We start from the raw sequence: 26,113 nt of genomic DNA on the forward strand, positions 1-26,113 counted from the left end.
TCCCCCGCTCCCCCTACCTCTGGCTTCCAGTGGGGAGACCTGAGGTCAACCTACCCCCATCCCCCTACCTCTGGCTTCTAGTGGGGAGACCTGAGGTCAACATACCCCCATCCCCCTACCTGGGTCTTCTAGTGGGGAGACCTGAGGTCAACATACCCCCGCTCCCCCTACCTCTGGCTTCTAGTGGGGAGACCTGAGGTCAACCTACCCCCATCCCCTACCTCTGGCTTCCAGTGGGGAGACCTGAGGTCAACCTACCCTCGCCCCTCCCTACCTCTGGCTTCTAGTGGGGAGACCTGAGGTCAACCTACCCCCGCCCCCCCTACCTCTGGCTTCTAGTGGGGAGACCTGAGGTCAACCTACCCCCGCTTCCCCTACCTCTGGCTTCTAGTGGGGAGACCTGAGGTCAACCTACCCCCGCCCCCTTCCATCTCGTACTTCTGAGTGGGAGACCTTCCCAGGCAGTAGCCTGCCAAGCTCACAAACTAGCATCAGGGCCCCCACTCCGACAAGGTTAATTGACCCACAGTCCCACACGGTGACATGATATCATTGACGTGACGTTCAAATGAGTGATAGAAATCCGATCGCACAAATGTCACCATTCGGAATATTTTTTTGCCCCCATGCCGCCCCCGGCAAGATACCACCCTGGGCGGCTGCCCATGTCACCTATGCCTAAATCCACCACTGCATACACATATACTTTCTCTCTCTCTCTCACACACACACACACACACAGTCTCTCTCTCTCTCACACACACACACACACATACTCTCTCTCTCCAACACACACACACCTTAAATATTATTTCCATGAACTGTTAAATTGAGTTCCACAAATATCCTACTCTTTTAATAATGTGAATAAAAATGAAATATATTCATTTAATTAAAAGACTCATGCAAATATAATCGGTATTATTTACTTCATTACATTAAAATGGAATATTGTAGTAACTTGTGTTTGTGTCTGTTATTATTGTATACTATTGGTTATTATTCGTTTATTATGGGGAATTACTGTATTATAAGCAATAATCTGTATGCGCCTTTATTATTAGTATGTATTGTGCGTTTATTATGGTGAATTAGGTAGTTGAAGTCATACGGTAAAGGGAGACGGGTTGACGTCAGGGTTTGTATTTACATGGATCCCTAAAACGCTTTCTGATGTGGTCTACTCTCGTAACTAGCTCCCGTATGGAATGGATGACCTATCGGAAGCCTAGGCTATTCCTGTAAGACCTGAGCGCAACCGCTCCCCGTCACATACACAAACAACCAACCGGAAATCACCGGGAATCAGGGAGTGCCTTTTTTTGGTTTCTTTTCTTTTACGGAGAAATAGTCTACAGAGGCTCGAGAGGGAGAACATACGAAAACTCCTCGCCGATATGGCAGAGGCGAATATCTCGGTAACAGAGAGCCAGTTCAGGTGCCCTATTTGCCTGGATATCTTGAAGGATCCGGTGTCCATTCCGTGCGGACACACCTACTGCATGGCATGCATGAACTGTTATTGGGACCAAACCGACCTTGGTCACTACAGTTGTCCGCAATGTCGGGAAGTGTTCATACCACGACCTGTGCTACGGCGGAACACGGTGCTACAAGAGGTAGTGGACAAACTCAAACTGAACGAACTGGCTACGGCGCCGGAGTTGTATCAATGCGGCGTAGGGGACGTTCCGTGCGACTTCTGCCCGGTTCAGAACAAACTGAAAGCGCTCAAGTCGTGTCTGGTGTGCTTGGCGTCTTTCTGCGAGCTCCACGTCTTGCCGCATCGCGACGTGGGGACGTTGCGGCGGCATAAACTTGTTGCCGCGGTGGAGAGCTTGGCGGAAAGGCTGTGCGCGCAGCACCGTTTGGGCCTGGAGCAGTGCGGCGACGGGGGCGATGCGGTGGAGTGGAGCGGCGACTGTATGCTGTGCGAGTCTGACCAAGAGGAACTGCACAGCATCGACGAGCAAAGGGCGCGGAAGCAGGTAGTAATAATAATCATAATACATGGGACTTATATAGCGCTTTTCAAGGACCTTTACAATTTTGCAACACCTACTCATCACTCTGGTGGTGTACAAACTCTTAGCCTGGTCCCAGACGTGTTTGGGCTCTTGCCAACTCCATTACACATTGCCAAGCCGAACATTGTTGGCATGACAATGAGAGTCAGAGTTGGCACCCTAGTATGTCTATGTTTGGCACAAAACATGTATGTACCCTGCAGGCTAACAAACTGCCACTATCCCTAACAACTGAATAGAGGATAAATAACCTATGCAATATAGCTGCCTATGAATATGATTGATTGTGACAGATGACATTCCTCTGCACCAGTTTGATGCAGGTTAGTTAGGTCACTGGGAAACACCCCACTGTGCCTCCTCTACTGTGGACAGGCAATACTATCTGGGGTATCGCTCCCATACCAGGGGAGAAGTAGGTAGGTGCTGTAGGTGTATGTCACTAATGGGGCTATAGTGTTGCTACGCCACTAATGCTGCTCTACTCATAGAGACTGGAGTACTGCTGACCAAGATTCATTGTCCACTATATAAGTATATGCAATATACACTGAGTGTGCAAACCATTAGGAACATGCTCTTTCCATGACATAGACTGACCAGGTGAATCCAGGTGAAAGCTATGATCCCTTATTGATGTCACTTGTTAAATCCACTTCAATCAGTGTAGATGAAGGGGAGGAGACAGGTTAATGAAGGATTTTTAAGCCTTGAGGCAATTGAGACATGGATTGTGTATATGTGCCTTTCAGAGGGTGAATGGGCAAGACAAAAGACAGGAGTTCCTTTGAACGGGGTGTGGTACTAAGTGCCACAGTGGTTTGAGTGTGTCAAGAACTGCAACACTGCTGGGTTTTTCACGCTTTCCCGTGTGTGTCAAGAATGGTCCACCGAAAGGACATCCAGCCAACTTGACACAACTGTGGGAAGCATTGGAGTAAACATGGACCAGCATCCCTGTGAAACGTTTTCAACACTTTGTAATCCATGTCCTGACGAATTAAGGTTGTTCTGAGGGCAAAAGGGAGTGCAACTCAATATTAGGAAGGTGTCGTATGCCAAGGTGAGTCGATCATTTGTTTCCCTTTCCCCTACCCCTTCTTTCCATCTCTCTCTCTCTCTCTCTCTCTCTCTCTCTCTCTCTCTCTCTCTCTCTCTCTCTCTCTCTCTCTCTCTCTCTCTCAGGTTCAGTTGCAGGATTCTCAGAGGTCAGTACAGGGAAGGATCAGCATTAGAGAGAGGGAGCTGGGAGAGTTTCAACAGAGCATAGAGGCCGTCAAGGTGGGGTTCACACACACACACACACACACACACACACACACACACACACACACACACACACACACACACACACACACACACACACAGAGAGAGAGTGACACAGAAACACAAAGCAGAGTGAATAGTAATCAGATTAAAAGGCTTTTAGTGCGGAGTCAGACTGCAGTACAGACAGTCGCCCCGGAACTTAAAACTGCTGCTATCTGGAAGTTTACTTTATTCATTAAACCATTTCAAAAACAAGCACACATAAAACTAGAATAAGCCATACATGCACATGAGTAAAATCTGGAGGATAACACACAATAAAGTCTGGGACTTATTTCCATTGTTAAATCCTGGAGGATAACACACAATAAAGTCTGGGACTTATTTCCATTGTTAAATCCTGGAGGATAACACACAATAAAGTCTGGGACTTATTTCCATTGTTAAATCCTGTAGGATAACACACAATAAAGTCTGGGACTTATTTCCATTGTTAAATCCTGGAGGATAACACACAATAAAGTCTGGGACTTATTTCCATTGTTAAATCCTGGAGGATAACACACAATAAAGTCTGGGACTTATTTCCATTGTTAAATCATGGAGGATAACACACAATAAAGTCTGGGACTTATTTCCATTGTTAAAGCATGGAGGATAACACACAATAAAGTCTGGGACTTATTTCCATTGTTAAATCCTGGAGGATAACGCACAATAAAGTCTGGGACTTATTTCCATTGTTAAAGCATGGAGGATAACACACAATAAAGTCTGGGACTTATTTCCATTGTTAAAGCATGGAGGATAACACACAATAAAGTCTGGGACTTATTTCCATTGTTAAATCCTGGAGGATAACGCACAATAAAGTCTGGGACTTACTCCCATTGTTAAATCCTGTAGGATAACACACAATAAAGTCTGGGACTTATTTCCATTGTTAAATCATGGAGGATAACACACAATAAAGTCTGGGACTTATTTCCATTGTTAAATCATGGAGGATAACACACAATAAAGTCTGGGACTTATTTCCATTGTTAAATCATGGAGGATAACACACAATAAAGTCTGGGACTTATTTCCATTGTTAAATCATGGAGGATAACACACAATAAAGTCTGGGACTTATTTCCATTGTTAAATCATGGAGGATAACACACAATAAAGTCTGGGACTTATTTCCATTGTTAAATGCTGTAGGATAACACACAATAAAGTCTGGGACTTATTTCCATTGTTAAATCCTGTAGGATAACACACAATAAAGTCTGGGACTTATTTCCATTGTTAAATGCTGTAGGATAACGCACAATAAAGTCTGGGACTTATTTCCATTGTTAAATCCTGTAGGATAACACATAACTCATTTCCATTGTGGTCCTCTTGAAACAAGATGGCTAGGCAAGATCCAACACAGTTGCACACAAAAGGGGAGAAACGTTCTACAGATGTAGGATTTGAATTTGATCACTCTGTTGCAGGAGAACTTTCCTGCAATGTAGGACATTTAAAACGTGTAGTGCATTTGAGGTTTAAAAAGTCTTATGAGGATAGTAATTTCCACTCTGAAAATTCAGACTTGATTTTCCCTTACAAAACATGTATTTGTGACGTGGTGAGGTTGGACCCAGGTGCAGAGAAGAGACCAGACGAGGAATCGGTGGTTAAGGATAAACATAATACTTTACTGAGATACGGTAGCCGCAGGATCACAGTACACTTGAAAAAACAACAAACACTAAGTCTCAAAAACTCACTCAGGAAACAACCACACATGGTAAACAATTCAAGCTTCAGTAAATAGGAGGCCTGAGTGTCGTTAATGTCTCTTGGTTGGTCTCTGGTGACAGGTGGAACCATGACAGTATCAACCCTTACAAAAATGTCCATTCATTATCATTTACATACTAATTCACATTTCATGTGGCTGCAGGATTATTTTCCTGCTGTAGCAATCTGTCCGTGGGTCAAATTAAGGTCCTACATCTTTATTGTCTGGCCATGTTGTTGCTCGCTGTCAAGAGCAAGCCAGTCAAGCCAGGCTACCGTTCTGCCCTCTCTATTCCCCTGGTATTGACAAATAAAAGTACATTTCAGCCATATGGTTTGAAATAAAATAAAAGAATCAATGAAACCAACATTATTTAAATGTAAATGTTTACTTTCTTGGTGCTTATTACTGAAGAAAACGTTGCTCCTTTACTTTCCTTCATTTGGTGTCCCTTCTCCCCACTCCTTACCTAGGCATCAGCTGCATTAGCCCTGGAGGACAGCAATACCCTGTTTGTGGACCTGGCCCTCCGCCTGGAGAGGACCAGGGGGGAGGTGAGGGCCAGGCTGGAAGCCTGGGAGAGAACTGTCCTGGGCAGGGCAGAGAGAGAGCTGGAGACCCTGGAGAGAGAACTGGAGGAGCTGCGGAGGAGAGACCAGGAAATGGGCCAGCTACTGACGGAGGATAATGCTCAGTTCTTACAGGTGGGGGGGAGAGACTGAAGGGAGAGAAGGAAGAGTAGAAGAAGAGAAGAAACATCGAGGAATTGGTGGGAAAAGGGAGGGATAATTGAGAGAAAGAAAAACTGGATGCCAGCTGAAAAATAAAGGAGAGAGAATTATTAATGAGGAAGAGATGGAGAGGGCTACAAAGAATAATGCAGTCAAAACAGACAGAGTAAAAGGAAGACAGTGAGACAAACAGCCTAAACCATGAGAGAGAGAGAGAGATAGAGGGACGAACGGTGACATGATAAAAATGCTCCACTCATCACCCCTCTCTCCTCCCTCCCTCTCCCCTCCCTCTCTCCCTCTCTCCTCCATCCTTCCCTCTCTCTCTCTCCATCCCCAGGCGGCTCCCCTGCTGTGTGTCCTCCCGCCCACTGGGCGGCACCCCCGAGCCCCTCTCATCCTCCCTGCAGAAGGCTTCAGTGCAGCCCGCAGAGCTCTGTCCCACCTCAGGGCCCGCATGGAGGAACTCTGTAGAGAGGAAGTGGACAAGATCAGCCGCGCAGGTGGAGGGAGTAAAGACACACACATACACAGAGAGACACACACACACACACACACACACACACACTGGTTTATACTCAAACACACACAACTGCATGCTGCTTTTCACAGCTATGCTCCCCCAGAGACTCCAATAATGCATCTCAAATGACAATGTGTGATGTCACAATGTGACACACTTTTGTACCTCTCTGTAGTGAACGAGAGCTCCTCTGTCTGTCACATGTCTGGTGGAGAGTGTTTGAAAGGTAAGCCCAGAGAAACAGGACACAAACACAAACAGATACACACACACACACAAACCCACACACACACACACACACACACACACAAACCCACACACACACACACACACACACACACACACACACACACACACACACACACACACACACACACACACACACACACACACACAGCTCTCTCAGGGTCACCTCTGTGGTGTGTGTTTCTCATCTAAGACTCAGGCTTTAGGGTGAACATGTCTGGCCAGGGGATGTTAGTTGAATCGTTTTCTGTAACTTCTGATATGATTCATTTGGATGGAATGTAACACTGATTTCTCTCTCTCTCTCTCTTTCTCTCTTTCTCTCTTTCTCTCTTTCTCTCTCTCTCTCTCTCTCTCTCTCTCTCTCTCTCTCTCTCTCTCTCTCTCCGTAGCAGTGCCTGCATCGTTTCCTCTCTCCCCTCTCTCTCTCCAGCCTTCGGACCAGAGGATGAGAGTATCCTTCCTCAGGTGTAAGTACTGACACACACACTCACACACATAAACACACACACAGCAGCCTTCCTGAGATGTAAGTACTACCCACGATACACCTTGTCAGCCTGACGAAGCCACCGGTATACCTTGTCACCGTGGCGATGCTGCCCTGGTCGCGTGGTATCTCGAGATGACCTTGTTTTCACACCCTGCCCTGTCCTATGACAACCACGCCATCTCTTCACCACACACACACTCACACTCACACACACACACACACACACACACACACACACACACACACACACACACACACAGACACACCCTGCCCTGTCCTATGACAACCACGCCATCCCTTCACCACACACACACACACACACACACACACACACACACCCTGCCCTGTCCTATGACAACCACGCCAACCCTTCACCACACACACACACACACACACACACACACACCCTGCCCTGTCCTATGACAACCACGCCATCCCTTCACCACACACACACACACACACACACACACACACACACACACACACACACACACACACACACACACTGACACTCATACAAACACACAAACACACACACACACACACTGACATGCACACAAACACACACACACACACACACACACTGACACTCATACAAACATACACACACAAACACACACACACTGATATGCACACAAACACACACACACTGACACGCACACAAACACACACACACAAACACAGGTGTTGACATACCGTTGGCACAAACCCAGAGCTACTCAGAAAGGGGATCTCTCTCTTTCTCCCATGCACTCCTTCCCTCCTCCTCCTCCTGTCCCCCTCCTCACCTTTACAGTTAATGAGGGCGACAGGGTAACCTGAGAACCCACTTGTGTCCCAAATGGCACCCTATTCTCTATATGGTGCACTACTTTAGACTAGGGCCCTGGTCAAAAGCATTGCACTACATAGGGAATAGGGTGCCATTTGGGAAGTACTCCATGTCTGTCTGGAGCATTCTTTACCTTCATGAATAGTTTGTAGATATGATATTTCTGACATTCACGGTGAACAACAGGTACATGATGAGACAAGCCCACGGGACAGGATGAGATCATGGAGAAGGGTGTTAGGTTTAATAATTCACACTGTCTGGGTTAGAGTAAAGGCCGCTACGCAATTTACGCAAACTAGACAAACGCAGCGTCGTTTTCTACGTGGTTCTGCGTACTTTTGTGCGGCTCAAATTCTGGAACGGACCAAATATGGGGCTCCGTCGCTATGTTTGCATAGGGTGTGTAGGGCCCTTAAGACTCTGGCAGGCATATACTGTATCTGTCTGGGCTAGACGTCAATCAGAACACTGTCTCTCTGTCCAGGCAACCACGCTGTTGCGTAATAGTGCGTTGTTCATTTCTTGTATTTCATTCTAATAGTTCTATTAGATTAAGACTCATATTTGCAGACAGACATTCATATGGTCACTGTTCTTTTTACTGTTCTGAAAACTGTTGTGTATTTAGTTCAGTAATCTCTGTCAGAAATGGGACTCGGTGGTCATGATAATGCTATTGAGAGTTTAGGACACTTCTAAGTTAACAGATAAATAATTGTCATGGATTGTTCAATCAATCACTCTGGACTGAGGCATCTAGTTTATTGATTGGTTGGTTGATTGATCTCCTCAATCTCCTGTCCCTGGACCCAGACACGGCCCGCCCCCACCCTGGTCCTTCTGGAGGGTCCCGATGGATCTCTCGCTCGCTTATCTTTAACCCCCTCCTCTCTCTCTCTCCAGGCTCCTGTCGCCTGTCCCTGGACCCAGACACGGCCCACCCCACCCTGTTCCTCTTGGAGGGTCCCCAGGGGGCTCACTGTGGAGAGGAGCCCCAGTCCTACCCCCTCCACCCCTTGCGCTTCGACTCCGTGGCCCAGGTCCTCTGTAGGGAGGGCCAGTTTGGAGGGGCCAGCTACTGGGAGGTGGAGTGGAGGGGAGGAGGGTGGGTGGACATTGGGGTGACGTACAAAGGGATCGGACGTAAAGGTAGCTGCTTCTAGGGATTGTTGTTTATGTCAGTTATGTTGAGCAATTTGCAAATGTCAACATTTCACACACAAAGTGTTTGTAATAATGACTTTCTAATCAAGGCTTTGTCTGAAACGGTATGTTATTTGGCTCCGGACAAAATGTGTGCACCATATAGGGACAGCCAAAGGTTTTCTTATCAAGATTCCCTAGTGAAGTTTTCTAGTAATGTTTTTCTAATCTAAAGGAGGCGGAAAACCCTGTCTGCTGGGACGGAACGAGAACTCATGGCGTCTGAGATGCACGCACGCCGGGTACGCCGCGTGGCACGATAACCGGAAGACGACCGTAGCTGCGCCCCTGTGCCCGCGGATCGGCGTGTTTCTGGAACACCAGAAGGGAGCGTTGTCATTCTATAGTGTGGCGTCGGACACCGTTTCCCTGCTCCACACGTTCAGGTGTCCGTTCTCTCAGCCGCTGTACCCAGCGTTTCGGTTAGACCTGGACGCCACACTGTTGATATGTCCACATGAAACACACAACGGGAACTAACCTCTTCCCATCTGTTTCTGGATCTCTTATTTTGACCCAATGGGAACTCTTCCTGCGTACTGCCGAACAAATACCATTGATTACAAGTAAACACAAATGTGCTTTTCTGCCCCAGAAAGGACCCAACATGAACCCTACCTGACTCTTTACTGCTCCCTAACCTCTCTCTTTCTGAACACCTTCTTTTGACCCAATGGGAACCCATCCTAGACCCCAAACCTAACTCTGCTGCCCTCTCTTGTTATGGTCAGAACCCTGCTTTAGCTTTACCGAGTACCTCAACTCCTCCACTGTGTTTTAAAATGAACCTCCTAAAAGCTACAACCAACAACTGATTGTTTACTCGTTGCTGTTGCTCTACATTTCAGTCATTTAGCAGACACTCTTATCCAGGGCAACGTACAGGAGCCATTAAGGTTAAGTGCCTTACTCAAGGGCACATCGACAGATTTTTTCACTTAGCCAGCTCGGGGATTCAAACCAGCAACCTTTCAGTTACTGGCCCAACACTCTTAACCGCTAGGCTACCTGCCTCCCTGAAATGTCAACTCAGCATACGTCCACTGTAAGGGATTAATCATTTACATTGACGTCAATCAATCATTTTTGAAGTATCGATGCCAAAAAAAAACTAATCTGCGCTCAACTCCGTGGAGGCGTTGTGTTACTTGATTAGCTTTATCTAGGCCTATCTCAAGTCACCCAACTAGTGATGCTGAAAAGACAATGTTGTTGTGTAAGGAGAGTCTGAACTGAGCAGTATATTGTATGCATGGCCTCTCCATTAAAATATCATTCACAATGTGGCCCTATTGTAAACAAAGACTTCACTTCAGCAGCCATGAAGCCATCTTGATCAATCCCCCTATTCAACTGATCACTGTGGCTGTTACTTAACAATAACATCATGTGAAAAATAAGCTCAGGTCAATCCAACTAAATGCAATGTAGCCGAATGTCTAATGTAGCTATTTCAAAATACTATTAGTTGGAAAGGTTTTGAATGCCATTATATCATCATGAAGGAAATGTGTATTTGCTATAAAGTGCATTATTTCATGAGTTATAGTTAGACTAATAGTGGGATAGGCTATGCTGGGTAGCCTATGGTTTCTATGGCCCCATGTCTCTCTCCCTCCCCATTCCTTCAATCATTTATTTCTCTGTGACTATTACAATGAATGCGTAGCTTTGTATTCACGTGGGCTGTGTAACTGTTACTGTCTTCAATAAACCAATCATACATTTTCAATCTCAATTTTACTCTCAACGTTCCAATTTTCCCCTTCAAAGCATAAAAAAGAAAAGGTCTGTCCCTAGAGGGCGTGGTCTGGGGGAAGTCACATGATAGGAACGATACATAAACAAATGTCACATGACTCGTGGCTGTTTTCCAAGATGGCGACTCCGGTGTCTACACCGTTTGTCTTCCTCCTGTTATTATTTCAAAGCGGCGTTTGGTGCTTTCCCGTCCGTCAAACACCCCAAGAAAGTCCTACATGTGGATACAAGGTACGTCTATAGTTCCTATCCCTATTGTGGTGAATAAAAACGCGACTGAAACACTTAAACCTTGTTTTGGTATAGCAGCTTTGATGAACTTCTTCACTGTTTCAAGGTTTAGCCGATTTCAAACACTTTCATTTTCGTGTAGAGAACACAGCAGCAGAAGTTATATTCCTGGCACATAAAACGTGAAATGCAAGCTACAAATCCCATTCGATCTAGCCAGTCTTGCACTAAGGATGGTCTTGCACTGTTATCATTGGTGGTTTAATTAAATTACAATTACAACTTTACCATTTTTGTAAAGCTAAGTAGCCTCTGATATGCCTCTCTCCTTCCCATAACATTAGGCCACCAGCTAAAATCCCTTATTATTTTCTCATTGTGTGTACTACACATCCTAGTCATGTCATGCTACCAAGCCTGGGATGTTGAACGTCCACCTGGTCCCCCACACCCACGACGACGTCGGCTGGCTCAAGACCGTGGACCAATACTTTTATGGAGGTCTGTATCCCCCCCATCTATCATGTGGCTCACATCTACACACTCATAAACAGCTATGTCATAGGTCAAGGTGGTATAGTTAAAAGTTAAACTGACACATTGTTTAAACCATAGTTGTGAGGCTTTTATTATACTTTATTATAGGCATACATAACACCTACAATAACCTAGAATCACATGGTTTTACAGACCTCATGACTGGGTGGGTGTGTGTGTGGATGTGAACCACATGATAGATGTTGTATCATGTGTGCATATGTGTTATCACGTTAGTGTGTGTGTGTGTGTGTCTAACCTGTGTATGTAACCTGCCTGTCGTCGTTCCAGACCGTAATGACATCCAGCACGCGGGGGTGCAGTACATTCTGGACTCTGTGGTGGACCAGCTGCTGAAGAACCCTGACAGACGCTTCATCTACGTTGAGACAGCCTTCTTCTACCGCTGGTGGAAACAACAGACTGATGACATGCAGAACACTGTCAAACAGCTAGTCAATGAGGGTGAGGCCAGAGAGGGGTTATAGAGCCTTTATAAAACATGTCAGGGAGAAGTTATAAAGCGGTAGAGTCCGCCTTCTACTGCTGGTGAAGGAGCCAGTCAGACAGCAGGTTAATGAGAGAAGGGATGTAGGTGTTATAGCAGTGTTAATGAGAGAAGGGATGTAGGTGTTATAGCAGTGTTAATGAGAGAAGGGATGTAGGTGTTATAGGAGTGTTAATGAGAGAAGGGATGTAGGTGTTATAGCAGTGTTAATGAGAGAAGGGATGTAGGTGTTATAGCAGTGTTAATGAGAGAAGGGATGTAGGTGTTATAGCAGTGTTAATGAGAGAAGGGATGTAGGTGTATAGCAGTGTTAATGAGAGAAGGGATGTAGGTGTTATAGCAGTGTTAATGAGAGAATGGATGTAGGTGTTATAGCAGTGTTAATGAGAGAAGGGATGTAGGTGTTATAGCAGTGTTAATGAGAGAATGGATGTAGGTGTTATAGCAGTGTTAATGAGAGAAGGGATGTAGGTGTTATAGCAGTGTGATAAAGCATTTCTGTGTGTGACTGCTATTGGTGGTGTTATTGAACAGATGTAAATTGCATATAAACAGTTATAACCCCTTTAACCTGTGATTAAGTCATATTACGTTAAAAATCTTTACTGCTGTTATCACTTTTGTCTCCCTCCCCCTCCCTCCTCTCAGGGCGGTTGGAGTTTGTGAACGGGGGCTGGTGTATGAGTGACGAGGCAACCACCCACTACAGTGCAGTCATAGACCAGATGACCATGGGCCTGCGGTTCCTCAACGACACGTTCGGACACTGCGGTCGCCCCCGCGTCGCCTGGCACATCGACCCCTTCGGGCACGCCCGCGAGCACGCCTCCATGTTCGCACAGGTAAGGGTTGTATTCATTAGTGCACACAGTAATGTTTCTTATTACTGAACACAACCCACAATCTCCTGTCTTTTTTCTACCACACAATATCCTGTCTGTCAGCCTTTCTCTGTCTATTCTTGCCCAGGTAGATATCTTCCAGTCCTTTTTCCATCATGTCTAAATCCATTGTCTGAATAGATATAGTACAACCATCCAAGACTATCGTCTGTTGAAAGGTTGTCAGTGTCATAAGGTTCTTGTGAGCTCCCAAGTTGGGAATAGAAGTGGGGCAAAACAAATTTACTCAAAAGTTTTCCAAGTCAGAAATAACACGAGACGGCATGAGTCTCCCTCATCTTTCCATTCAGTTGAAAGGTCAGAGGGACGATTAGAATCCTTCATGTATTTATTGTATTGAATGGGTGGCAGGTAGCCTAGCGGTTAGCGTTGAACATTGGTCCAGTAACCTAAAGGTTGCTGGTTTGAATACCCGAGCCGAGAAGGTAAAACATTTAGAAGGCACTTAACTCTAATTTGCTCCAGGCGGCGCCATACTACCATGGATGACCCTGTAAAACAACACATTTCACTGCACCTACCCGGTGTATGTGACATGAAACCATGCTTTTTTGTGTGTGTATTGTATTGACTGATGGTTCTCTCTGTTCTAGATGGGTTATGACGGCTTCTTCTTTGGTCGTCTGGACTACCAGGATCGTAAAAGGAGGATGGTAGCCAGGGAACAGGAGATGTTGTGGAGGGCCAGCGAGAGCCTCACCCCCCCTATGGCTGACCTCTTCACTGGTACTGACCTTTGACCTTCAACCTCTAGCAATATAGCAACAGCTTCACGTAGTCGCGTCATATTGCTTACAACCTATTCAGTTTTTACAATAGACCTGGGATATCCCATTTTCTTCATCAATATTACTCTTTCCCTTTCAGCACTAACATCTGTCCTCTCTCCCCACTCAAGTGTAGTCTATAGTCTAACATCAGTCTCCCCGGTCAATGTTTAGATGGGATACAGCTTGTGTCAAAAGTGTAAATTCTCCTAACCTGCTACGAAAAGTCAATTTTGATGAAAGCTGTATCCCTTCTAGACAAAACCCCTCTCCCCTCATCAATACTGACCTCACCTTCAACCCCTGACCTCTGACCCCTAGCCACCGCTGTAGCCTAACCTAGCTCCCTCTCCCATAGGGATCTTCCCTAACAGGTACGACCCTCCCGACGGCTTCTGTTGAGACCAGTCATGTGATCAATCCTGACCTGACCTCCCACCTATGAACCCTGACCCCTAGCACCCCAGTAGCCTAACCCAGCCCCCTCTCCTCCAGGTATCCTCCCTAACGGGTACAACCCTCCGGAGGGCTTCTGTTGGGACCAGTCATGTGACGATCCACCAATCAGAGACGACCCTGATCTGGAGGACTATAATGTTGACGATGTGGTGACCAGGTTCCTCCACATCGCACAGGGACAGGTTAGAGATGAGACGCACACATACAGGTTAGAGACGAGACGCACACATACAGGTTAGAGATGAGACGCACACATACAGGTTAGAGATGAGACACACACATACAGGTTAGAGATGAGACGCACACATACAGGTTAGAGACGAGACGCACACATACAGGTTAGAGACGAGACGCACACATACAGGTTAGAGATGAGACGCACACATACAGGTTAGAGACGAGACGCACACATACAGGTTAGAGATGAGACGCACACATACAGGTTAGAGATGAGACACACACATACAGGTTAGAGACGAGACGCACACATACAGGTTAGAGACGAGACGCACACATACAGGTTAGAGACGAGACGCACACATACAGGTTAGAGATGAGACCCACACATACAGGTTAGAGACGAGACGCACACATACAGGTTAGAGATGAGACCCACACATACAGGTTAGAGACGAGACACACACATACAGGTTAGAGATGAGACGCACACATACAGGTTAGAGACGAGACCCACACATACAGGTTAGAGATGAGACACACACATACAGGTTAGAGATGAGACACACATACAGGTTAGAGATGAGACCCACACATACAGGTTAGAGATGAGACACACATACAGGTTAGAGATGAGACGCACACATACAGGTTAGAGATGAGACACACACATACAGGTTAGAGATGAGACACACACATACAGGTTAGAGATGAGACACACACATACAGGTTAGAGATGAGACACACACATACAGGTTAGAGATGAGACACACACATACAGGTTAGAGATGAGACACACATACAGGTTAGAGATGAGACGCACACATACAGGTTAGAGATGAGACCCACACATACAGGTTAGAGATGAGACCCACACATACAGGTTAGAGATGAGACCCACACATACAGGTTAGAGACGAGACGCACACATACAGGTTAGAGATGAGACACACATACAGGTTAGAGATGAGACGCACACATACAGGTTAGAGACGAGACGCACACATACAGGTTAGAGACGAGACCCACACATACATGTTAGAGACGAGACGCACACATACAGGTTAGAGATGAGACCCACACATACAGGTTAGAGATGAGACCCACACATACAGGTTAGAGATGAGACACACATACAGGTTAGAGATGAGACCCACACCTACAGGTTAGAGATGAGACGCACATACAGGTTAGAGATGAGACACACACATACAGGTTAGAGATGAGACACACATACAGGTTAGAGATGAGACCCACACATACAGGTTAGAGATGAGACACACATACAGGTTAGAGATGAGACGCACACATACAGGTTAGAGATGAGACACACACATACAGGTTAGAGATGAGACACACACATACAGGTTAGAGATGAGACACACACATACAGGTTAGAGATGAGACACACATACAGGTTAGAGATGAGACGCACACATACAGGTTAGAGATGAGACGCACACATACAGGTTAGAGATGAGACCCACACATACAGGTTAGAGATGAGACCCACACATACAGGTTAGAGATGAGACGCACACATACAGGTTAGAGACGAGACGCACACATACAGGTTAGAGATGAGACCCACACATACATGTTAGAGACGAGACGCACACATACAGGTTAGAGATGAGACCCACACATACAGGTTAGAGATGAGACCCACACCTACAGGTTAAAGATGAGACACACATACAGGTTAGAGATGAGACCCACACCTACAGGTTAGAGATGAGACCCACACCTACAGGTTAAAGATGAGACACACATACAGGTTAGAGATGAGACCCACACATACAGGTTAAAGATGAGACACACATACAGGTTAAAGATGAGACACACATACAGGTTAGAGATGAGACACACATACAGGTTAGAGATGAGACGCACACATACAGGTTAGAGACGAGACGCACACATACAGGTTAGAGACGAGACCCACACATACATGTTAGAGACGAGACGCACACATACAGGTTAGAGATGAGACCCACACATACAGGTTAGAGATGAGACCCACACATACAGGTTAGAGATGAGACACACATACAGGTTAGAGATGAGACCCACACCTACAGGTTAGAGATGAGACGCACATACAGGTTAGAGATGAGACACACACATACAGGTTAGAGATGAGACACACATACAGGTTAGAGATGAGACCCACACATACAGGTTAGAGATGAGACACACATACAGGTTAGAGATGAGACGCACACATACAGGTTAGAGATGAGACACACACATACAGGTTAGAGATGAGACACACACATACAGGTTAGAGATGAGACACACACATACAGGTTAGAGATGAGACACACATACAGGTTAGAGATGAGACGCACACATACAGGTTAGAGATGAGACGCACACATACAGGTTAGAGATGAGACCCACACATACAGGTTAGAGATGAGACCCACACATACAGGTTAGAGATGAGACGCACACATACAGGTTAGAGACGAGACGCACACATACAGGTTAGAGATGAGACCCACACATACATGTTAGAGACGAGACGCACACATACAGGTTAGAGATGAGACCCACACATACAGGTTAGAGATGAGACCCACACCTACAGGTTAAAGATGAGACACACATACAGGTTAGAGATGAGACCCACACCTACAGGTTAGAGATGAGACCCACACCTACAGGTTAAAGATGAGACACACATACAGGTTAGAGATGAGACCCACACATACAGGTTAAAGATGAGACACACATACAGGTTAAAGATGAGACACACATACAGGTTAAAGATGAGACACACATACAGGTTAGAGACGAGACGCACACATACAGGTTAGAGACGAGACGCACACATACAGGTTAGAGATGAGACGCACACATACAGGTTAGAGATGAGACACACACATACAGGTTAAAGATGAGACACACATACAGGTTAAAGATGAGACACACATACAGGTTAGAGACGAGACGCACACATACAGGTTAGAGATGAGACACACACATACAGGTTAGAGATGAGACGCACACATACAGGTTAGAGACGAGACGCACACATACAGGTTAGAGATGAGACACACATACAGGTTAGAGACGAGACCCACACATACAGGTTAGAGACGAGACGCACACATACAGGTTAGAGATGAGACCCACACATACAGGTTAGAGACGAGACCCACACATACAGGTTAGAGACGAGACGCACACATACAGGTTAGAGACGAGACGCACACATACAGGTTAGAGATGAGACCCACACATACAGGTTAGAGACGAGACCCACACATACAGGTTAGAGACGAGACGCACACATACAGGTTAGAGACGAGACGCACACATACAGGTTAGAGACGAGACGCACACATACAGGTTAGAGACGAGACGCACACATACAGGTTAGAGACGAGACCCACACATACAGGTTAGAGACGAGACGCACACATACAGGTTAGAGACGAGACGCACACATACAGGTTAGAGACGAGACGCACACATACAGGTTAGAGACGAGACCCACACATACAGGTTAGAGACGAGACACACACATACAGGTTAGAGACGAGACCCACACATACAGGTTAGAGACGAGACCCACACATACAGGTTAGAGATGAGACCCACATACAGGTTAGAGACGAGACGCACACATACAGGTTGGAGATGAGACCCACATACAGGTTAGAGACGAGACGCACACATACAGGTTGGAGACGAGACCCACACATACAGGTTAGAGATGAGACACACATACAGGTTAGAGACGAGACGCACACATACAGGTTGGAGACGAGACCCACACATACAGGTCGGTCACACACGCACACACACACAGGTTAGTCATAATAAGACACACACTGTTTCTCTCTCTTCTCCCCTGCACCAGGCGTTGGTGTATAAAACCAACCACATCATAATGACTATGGGGTCAGACTTCCAGTATGAGAACGCCAACCTGTGGTATAAGAACCTGGACAAGCTCATTCGCTACGTCAACCAGAAGCAGAGTAACGGCTCTGAAGTCAATGTTCTCTACTCTACACCCTCCTGTTACCTACAGGAGCTACACAGGGCTAACCTCACATGGTACTATATGAACTATATGATTCTCTTAGAATACTATACTATACTATGTATAGCTAGTCAGAGTAACGGCTCTGAAGTCAATGTTCTGTTACCTTAAATTATGTACAGGTCATTTAAATGTTTTCTCTATCTTCTCTCTCCCACCCCCCCCCCCCCACCCCCCACCCCCGTCAGGCCTCTGAAAAGGGATGATTTCTTCCCCTATGCTGACTCAGCTCATGACTTCTGGACAGGATATTTCACCAGCCGTCCAGCCCTGAAACGCTATGAGAGGATCAGCAACAGCTACCTGCAGGTACACCACTCAAACCTCAATGGCTTTGTCTGAAAAGCTGCCACGCTGTGTTTGAGAGCCTCAAAACCGTGATGTGTCATGGACAAGTTGTGACTGACTGACTGACTGATCTACATGTAATATTGAGCAGTTATTGATGATGTAAGGTGATTTGTAGTTCAGGCAGTCTCGACTTGCCTTTAAAGTTGGCTTTATGTCAAACGCGGCCATTGATTCCTCCTCGTTAGAGGAGGAGGTCGAAGGGGAGGGACTTGGAGCCTCTTCTCCAATGAGCTTTCCAGAGGGTGGTGAGGAATCATGGATTTGACAGCTTGTACATTTTTCATACAAAGCCAGCACGCATTCCCTCAGGGATGACAGTTCAGTAGTCCCACACTGAGGCCATGTCTGGAGACTTGGTTAATGCATCATTCCTCTCCTCCCTCTGGTTTCAGACGTGTAATCAGCTGGAGGTCTTTGGTGGTCCCATCTCAAGGAAAGGTCCCTTTGGAGCTGGAGACAGTGAGACCCTGAGTAAGTGTCTAGTGTACACACTTTCATCACATTCAAGTGCACTAATTCATCGTCACTACATGAGTTGACTAAGCCTAGTGGCAGTCAGACTCTGTTTCAATGTCCATACTAGCATCCTTCTTATTAATACTAGCATCCTTCTTATTAATACTAGCATCCTTCTTATTAATACTAGCATCCTTCTTATTAATACTAGCATCCTTCTTATTAATACTAGCATCCTTCTTATTAACACTAGCATCCTTCTTATTAATACTAGCATCCTTCTTATTAACACTAGCATCCTTCTTATTAATACTAGCATCCTTCTTATTAATACTAGCATCCTTCTTATTAATACTAGCATCCTTCTTATTAATACTAGCATCCTTCTTATTAATACTAGCATCCTTCTTATTAATAAGCTTGAAGCTGATTAGAGGACGGCGAGGTTGACGGGGAGTGTTCTGTGTTGTGATTGGTAGAGAAGGCCATGGCAGTGGCTCAGCATCACGACGCCGTATCCGGGACGGAAAAGCAACACGTTGCCAACGACTACGCTAGGAGACTGGCCAACGGCTGGGCACACTGCCAGGTACCCACCATGTGTGCCTGTTCTTTCTATTGATCCATACAGTCTCTCTTGTTAGATGAACTGTGTATGATTGCCTCTCCATCTGTCTCTCCCCGCTGTGTGGAGGACTATAGGACACATTAGTGTAAGGTATATTACTGTACAGTGTGTATAACCTCTCTCTCTCATCCCCTCTGTCCCAGGTGTTGGTCAGTAACACTCTATCCTCTCTGAGTGGATCACCTGCTCCTCGTGTTTACTGTGAACACCTCAACATCAGTGTGTGTCCCCTCACAGAGACCAGCAAGAAGGTAACACGGGCACACACACACACACACACACTCACAATTCCTCTTTGGTTCCGTGAAGTTAAATTCCCCTCCTCTCTTTTTCCATGTTTCTCTGTCAGTTCTCAGTGAACGTGTACAACCCTCTAGCTCGCCCAGTCAGTTGGCCAGTTAGACTGCCAGTGAACGGGACGACCTACAGTATCTCAGACGCTAAGGGCAAGGCTGTGGACAGTCAGGTTGGTCTGTCTGTTCTGATAATGGTTGTCATATGTATTTGTTCAATAACCTTTGTTATGACAGTTATGTATTGTGTGTGTATTTGCGTTTTGTGTACGACTTGTGTGTTTGTGCGTTCCGTAACCCCCCCCACTCTATTCCCCCCCCTCCCCTCAGGTGGTCCCCGTGTCCCAGGCCACAGCGGCGGTGCGAAGGGACAGGGGGTACGCTGTCAACGAGCTGTTGTTCCAGGTTCAGGCCCCTCCCCTGGGCTACAGCACCTACTCTGTCTCCCTGCTCCAGAACGGCCCTCCATCTCCACAGTCCTCTGTCTCCCTGCTCCAGAACGGCCCTCCATCTCCACAGTCCTCTGTCTCCCTGCTCCAGAACGGCCCTCCATCTCCACAGTCCTCTGTCTCCCTGCTCCAGTACGGCCCTCCATCTCCACAGTCCTCTGTCTCCCTGCTCCAGAACGGCCCTCCATCTCCACAGTCCTCTGTCTCCCTGCTCCAGAACGGCCCTCCATCTCCACAGTCCTCTGTCTCCCTGCTCCAGAACGGCCCTCCATCTCCACAGTCCTCTCCACTGCCCAGGGCTCCCAAGGCTATACAGAACAAGGTCTGGGTCTTATGGCTGTACAAAAACTTACTTTCTACTATGAAAGCAAATATTTGATGTATTGATATATTCCAAAATGTATAATGTCTCCATTAATGATGACATATCAATGCATAAAGTCAGTTGGAAAAGTATTGCATCTAGGTTTTTAGGTTTGGATGTCACCTGTTCTGTCACTTTGACGTGTCTCCTCTAGTTTCTCAGGGTGACCTTTGACCCAGAGACGGGTCTCCTCAGCAGCCTCAGTAACCTGGAGACACAACAGACTGTCAAACTGTCACAGAACTTCTACTGGTCCGTACTACTTACTCTCTACCTCTACCCTCTCTCTACCCTTCCCTCTCTCTACCTCCATTTCTCTCAACCCTTCCCTCTCTCTACCTCTCCATTTCTCTCTACCCTTCCCTCTCTCTACCCTTCCCTCTCTCTACCTCTCCATTTCTCTCTACCCTTCCCTCTCTCTACCCTTCCCTCTCTCTACCTCTCCATTTCTCTCTACCCTTCCCTCTCTCAACCCTTCCCTCTCTCTACCTCTCCATTTCTCTCTACCTCTCCATTTCTCTCTACCCTTCCCTCTCTCTACCTCTCCATTTCTCTCTACCCTTCCCTCTCTCTACCCTTCCCTCTCTCTACCTCTCCATTTCTCTCTACCTCTCCATTTCTCTCTACCCTTCCCTCTCTCTACCTCTCCATTTCTCTCTACCCTTCCCTCTCTCTACCCTTCCCTCTCTCCACCCTTCCCTCTCGCTACCTCTCCATTTCTCTCCACCCTTCCCTCTCGCTACCTCTCCATTTCTCTCAACCCTTCCCTCTCTCTACCTCTCCATTTCTCTCTACCCTTCCCTCTCTCTACCTCTCCATTTCCCTCTACCCTTCCCTCTCTCCACCCTTCCCTCTCTCTACCCTTCCCTCTCTCTACCTCTCCATTTCTCTCAACCCTTCCCTCTCTCTACCTCTCCATTTCTCTCAACCCTTCCCTCTCTCTACCTCTCCATTTCCCTCTACCCTTCCCTCTCTCGCTACCTCTCCATTTCTCTCTACCCTTCCCTCTCTCTACCTCTCCATTTCCCTCTACCCTTCCCTCTCTCTACCTCTCCATTTCCCTCTACCCTTCCCTCTCTCTACCTCTCCATTTCCCTCTACCCTTCCCTCTCTCTACCTCTCCATTTCCCTCTACCCTTCCCTCTCTCTACCTCTCCATTTCCCTCTACCCTTCCCTCTCTCTACCTCTCCATTTCCCTCTACCCTTCCCTCTCTCTACCCTTCCCTCTCTCTACCTCTCCATTTCTCTCAACCCTTCCCTCTCTCTACCCTTCCCTCTCTCTACCCTTCCCTCTCTCAACCCTTCCCTCTCTCTACCTCTCCATTTCTCTCAACCCTTCCCTCTCTCTACCTCTCCATTTCCCTCTACCCTTCCCTCTCTCTACCTCTCCATTTCCCTCTACCCTTCCCTCTCTCTACCTCTCCATTTCTCTCTACCCTTCCCTCTCTCTACCTCTCCATTTCCCTCTACCCTTCCCTCTCTCTACCTCTCCATTTCTCTCAACCCTTCCCTCTCTCTACCTCTCCATTTCTCTCAACCCTTCCCTCTCTCTACCTCTCCATTTCCCTCTACCCTTCCCTCTCTCTACCTCTCCATTTCCCTCTACCCTTCCCTCTCTCTACCTCTCCATTTCTCTCTACCTCTCCATTTCCCTCTACCCTTCCCTCTCTCCACCCTTCCCTCTCTCTACCTCTCCATTTCTCTCTACCTCTCCATTTCCCTCTACCCTTCCCTCTCTCTACCTCTCCATTTCCCTCTACCCTTCCCTCTCTCTACCTCTCCATTTCTCTCAACCCTTCCCTCTCTCTCTACCCTTCCCTCTCTCTACCTCTCCATTTCCCTCTACCCTTCCCTCTCTCTCTACCACTCCTTCCTATTCTCTATACCCTTCCATAATTATTTCTCCCTCTCATAGTCTCTCTCCCCATCCTTCCCTTCTTCTTCTTTACTCTCACTGTTCTAGCATTGTTACATTGAGGGATGTTCTGTCATCTTTGTTCTGTGTATGTTTCTCCAGGTACAACGCCAGCGATGGTAACAACTCAGACAGTATTCAGATGTCAGGGGCCTACATCTTCAGACCTAACACCTCCACCCCCTTCATCATCAGCAAGACAGCTAAGATAGAAACACTACAGGTTCCTACTACATTATACTTCATGTAGTGTATTTACTTGTGTTTCAATATAATTCAATATGCAGAAGACCCACTAAACGTTCAAGAGAATCATTCCAGTCATCTCACAATTTCTTGTCTCTGCCTTAACCCCCTTCTCCCCCCTCCTCCATCAGAATTCTGTGGTGCAGGAGGTGAGACAGTGGTTTAGTCCCTGGGTCTCTCAGGTGGTCCGTCTCTACACAGACAGCAGGGCTCTGGAACTGGAGTGGACTGTAGGCCCGGTGCCTATAGGGTGAGTAAAGGGCTCAGAGCCACATGGGGCCTGGTCACAGATAATGCACTGGAAGGAGAATGGCATGTTATTGAGACAACCTGTGAATGTCTGGCAGATGGAATGAGTCTTGAACGGACTAGAAAGTATTCCTGTACCATAGACTATAGTGTATCATGTTCTCTCTCTCATCAGTGATGACCTGGGTAAAGAGGTGATAAGTCGTCTAGACAGCAGCATCAACTCCTCTGGTGTCTTCTACACCGACTCTAATGGCAGAGAGGTGCTGCAGAGACGGTGAGGAACCTGTGTGTGTGTTTCCCAAATCTACGCATCAGTATGTGTTCATGGAGTACTGTATTCCGACACATACAGTATACACCCTAATGCCAAGTATATCTGTCTCTGACAGGAAAGACTACCGACCCACGTGGGACCTGAAACAGTCTGAGCCAATTGCTGGCAACTACTATCCAATCAACTCTAGAGCTTACATTAAGGTGTGTCTCATTGGTCATACACCCCTGTCTGCCACACTCTCTTCCTTCTCTCATGATCATGCACTTTCTTTTCCTCTTCCCACTTACAGTTCCTTTTTCTGTGGTAGCCTTCTGGTTCAAAACTCTGACTCTCCCTCCTGTTCTCTTCACTCTGTTTTAAAAATGCATGTGAAGTTTACGTGATATTATCTGACAATAGTAAATCGTGTGTGTGTGTGTGTAGGATGACCAGGACCAGCTGACTGTAGTGACGGACCGTTCTCAGGGAGGAGGCAGCATCCAGGATGGATCTCTGGAGATCATGGTAACACACGACTCTCATTTTTCACCTGTCTCCTCTTTCCCCCGGCTCCACACCCTGTCTCTCTTTGTGCCTCACGTTTATCCCATCTGACCCACACCATCACCCCCAGCTCCACCGCAGGTTGCTGTACGATGACGTCCGGGGTGTAGGTGAGCCCCTCAACGAGACGTCTGACATTTACCCAGAAGGCTTGGTGGTCCGTGGTCGCCTCCTCCTCTCCCTCAGCCCCCCTGCCACGGCCGCTGACACACACCGCCCCCTAGCACAGGAAGTGGTACTGCAGCCTCTCATCTCGTTCACCGACGGAGAGCTGCACCCTAGTACCAGACTGGAGGTGAGAGATAGAGCCCATCTCAAATGATTCTCAAGTTCTCCTATCTCCTTGCCTCTTTCTCAACCGTATTGGAGAAGGTTCTGCCCCTCAGGCCTTCTTCAATGGATTTTGAGAAAGATGTGAGGAATCTAGGAAAGGAGGAGGCTGATTGAGAAACAGTTGTCAGCCCTGCAGATGAAATGTGTGTCACTTTTAACTCTTCCCACCTCAGTTCTCTGGGCTACAGGCAGGGCTGCCCCCTGCTGTTCACCTGTTGACAGTGTCTCAGTGGGACCAGGACTCAGTGCTGCTCAGACTGGAGCATCAGTACCAAGCCTCAGAGAGCAAGGAGCATTCCCAGCCTGTTACTGTTAATCTGCAGGTTAGTGATATGTAATACTGTTTATACACACACCATACAGAGACGGTGGTTCTAAGGCTGGAGCCCCAGCAGCAAGCCCAGGAGAGCAAGGAGCATTCAGTCTCACTGTCAGGTTAGTGGTGAACACACACACAGTGCTGCTCAGACTGCAGCATCAGTATCGGGCTAGGGAGAGCAAGATGAACTGTCAACCTACAGGTTCAGAAGTCCCACACATACGAGCCATAAAGTGAAACCTTTTACTAATACTATACATTCCTGTCTCAACGTGATGTTAATTCATTTCAAACCACTTTAAAAACATGAAAGCTAAACAGATGGTCCATTCTCTACTCTCTGTAGAAGCTGTTCTCCACTCTGGACGTGCTGGGCGTGTCCGAGATGAACCTGTCAGCCAATCAGTGGAAGGATGAGATGACGCGTCTGGACTGGAAGGCGGAGTCAGGTACACTTGGCTTTATCAGGGCTGCATCACACAGGTCTAACAAACTCCTTTAACTGTCTGCTTACTCAGCCCTCTAGGACGAGTGAAGACCGCTGGCCTGCTTTATTGTAGCAATTCCTTTGTACAGAACTTGATGCCTGTTGTCTCCGTTTGTCTCAGGTGCGATGCCCCTGCCGAAGAGAGGGGGAGACCCCTCTGTGTGGGAGGTGAACCTCAAGCCCATGGAGATACGCACCTTCCTGCTCCGTGTCAGGCAGAGATAGTCAATCACCAACCTCCGTTCCAGAACTAGCCAATGATCAATCGGCAATGCAGTAGCAATCAACCAATACCTGTGGTTTAACAATTATGAACTCACTGCCTTGATCGGCTGTAAATAATTTGGAGTCTGTGTACATGAATCAAATGAACAGGATTTTCTGGTCATAATTCAGTTGACAGCTCCTAGAAAAGAGCTTGTTTGAAGTCGCTGAACAATTCCTTTATGTTGTAATTTTACAGTGCCAATACAACCTTTCTGGTATTTCAAAGCCATTTTCTGTAACTACTTATTACTAAATGACAAAAACTTCACACACACACACCTGTTACCAATATATATTTACTACATGCTGAGTGAATATTCTGTGCAATAAGTGATTTTTATTTCTCTCGAATGTGCCTTTGGTAATTGAGTGGTTTAGGCTGCATTTACACAGGCAGCCCAATTATGGGCAAAAGATCCAATCTGATTG

At 46.8% G+C, this 26,113-nt stretch overlaps 2 protein-coding genes across 3 annotated transcripts; both read left to right on the forward strand.

Moving 5' to 3' along the window:
• Nucleotides 1-1,119: 1,119 nt before the first annotated feature.
• LOC106593677 (E3 ubiquitin/ISG15 ligase TRIM25) lies at nucleotides 1,120-10,842 on the forward strand. 2 transcript variants are annotated; one of them, XM_014185053.2, is made up of 8 exons: nucleotides 1,120-1,988; nucleotides 3,213-3,308; nucleotides 5,547-5,777; nucleotides 6,145-6,307; nucleotides 6,503-6,553; nucleotides 6,966-7,043; nucleotides 8,805-9,050; nucleotides 9,280-10,842. In XM_014185053.2, the coding sequence occupies exons 1-8, from the start codon at nucleotides 1,398-1,400 to the stop codon at nucleotides 9,582-9,584; spliced, it is 1,761 nt and encodes a 586-aa protein (XP_014040528.1). In that variant the 5' UTR covers nucleotides 1,120-1,397; the 3' UTR covers nucleotides 9,585-10,842. The 2 variants fall into 2 exon arrangements, with proteins under 2 accessions (XP_014040528.1, XP_014040532.1); XM_014185057.2 differs by having other exon boundaries at nucleotides 6,969-7,043.
• Nucleotides 10,843-10,944: 102 nt separating this feature from the next.
• LOC101448032 (lysosomal alpha-mannosidase) lies at nucleotides 10,945-25,913 on the forward strand. The gene is made up of 23 exons (XM_014185044.2): nucleotides 10,945-11,096; nucleotides 11,495-11,597; nucleotides 11,925-12,098; nucleotides 12,790-12,983; nucleotides 13,637-13,769; nucleotides 14,306-14,451; nucleotides 18,318-18,517; nucleotides 18,692-18,812; nucleotides 19,247-19,325; nucleotides 19,790-19,899; nucleotides 20,082-20,189; nucleotides 20,288-20,404; nucleotides 20,562-21,002; nucleotides 21,199-21,296; nucleotides 23,063-23,183; nucleotides 23,338-23,456; nucleotides 23,631-23,732; nucleotides 23,848-23,935; nucleotides 24,159-24,239; nucleotides 24,349-24,573; nucleotides 24,785-24,934; nucleotides 25,277-25,379; nucleotides 25,539-25,913. The coding sequence occupies exons 1-23, from the start codon at nucleotides 10,953-10,955 to the stop codon at nucleotides 25,640-25,642; spliced, it is 3,261 nt and encodes a 1,086-aa protein (XP_014040519.2). The 5' UTR covers nucleotides 10,945-10,952; the 3' UTR covers nucleotides 25,643-25,913.
• The last annotated feature ends 200 nt before the right edge of the window (nucleotides 25,914-26,113 follow it).

Source organism: Salmo salar, chromosome ssa12, assembly GCF_905237065.1.
Source record: "Salmo salar chromosome ssa12, Ssal_v3.1, whole genome shotgun sequence".
NCBI lineage: Eukaryota > Metazoa > Chordata > Actinopteri > Salmoniformes > Salmonidae > Salmo > Salmo salar.

Coding starts and splice junctions, on each gene's coding strand:
- LOC106593677 (XM_014185053.2), top strand. CDS start 1,398: ATGGCAGAGGCGAATATCTCGGTAACAGAGAGCCAGTTCAGGTGCCCT. Junction 5,778..6,144: donor ATAATGCTCAGTTCTTACAG/GTGGGGGGGAGA, acceptor CTCCATCCCCAG/GCGGCTCCCCTGCTGTGTGT. Junction 6,554..6,965: donor TGGTGGAGAGTGTTTGAAAG/GTAAGCCCAGAG, acceptor CTCTCTCCGTAG/CAGTGCCTGCATCGTTTCCT.
- LOC101448032 (XM_014185044.2), top strand. CDS start 10,953: ATGTCACATGACTCGTGGCTGTTTTCCAAGATGGCGACTCCGGTGTCT. Junction 18,813..19,246: donor TCAGCAACAGCTACCTGCAG/GTACACCACTCA, acceptor CTCTGGTTTCAG/ACGTGTAATCAGCTGGAGGT. Junction 21,003..21,198: donor CCAAGGCTATACAGAACAAG/GTCTGGGTCTTA, acceptor TGTCTCCTCTAG/TTTCTCAGGGTGACCTTTGA.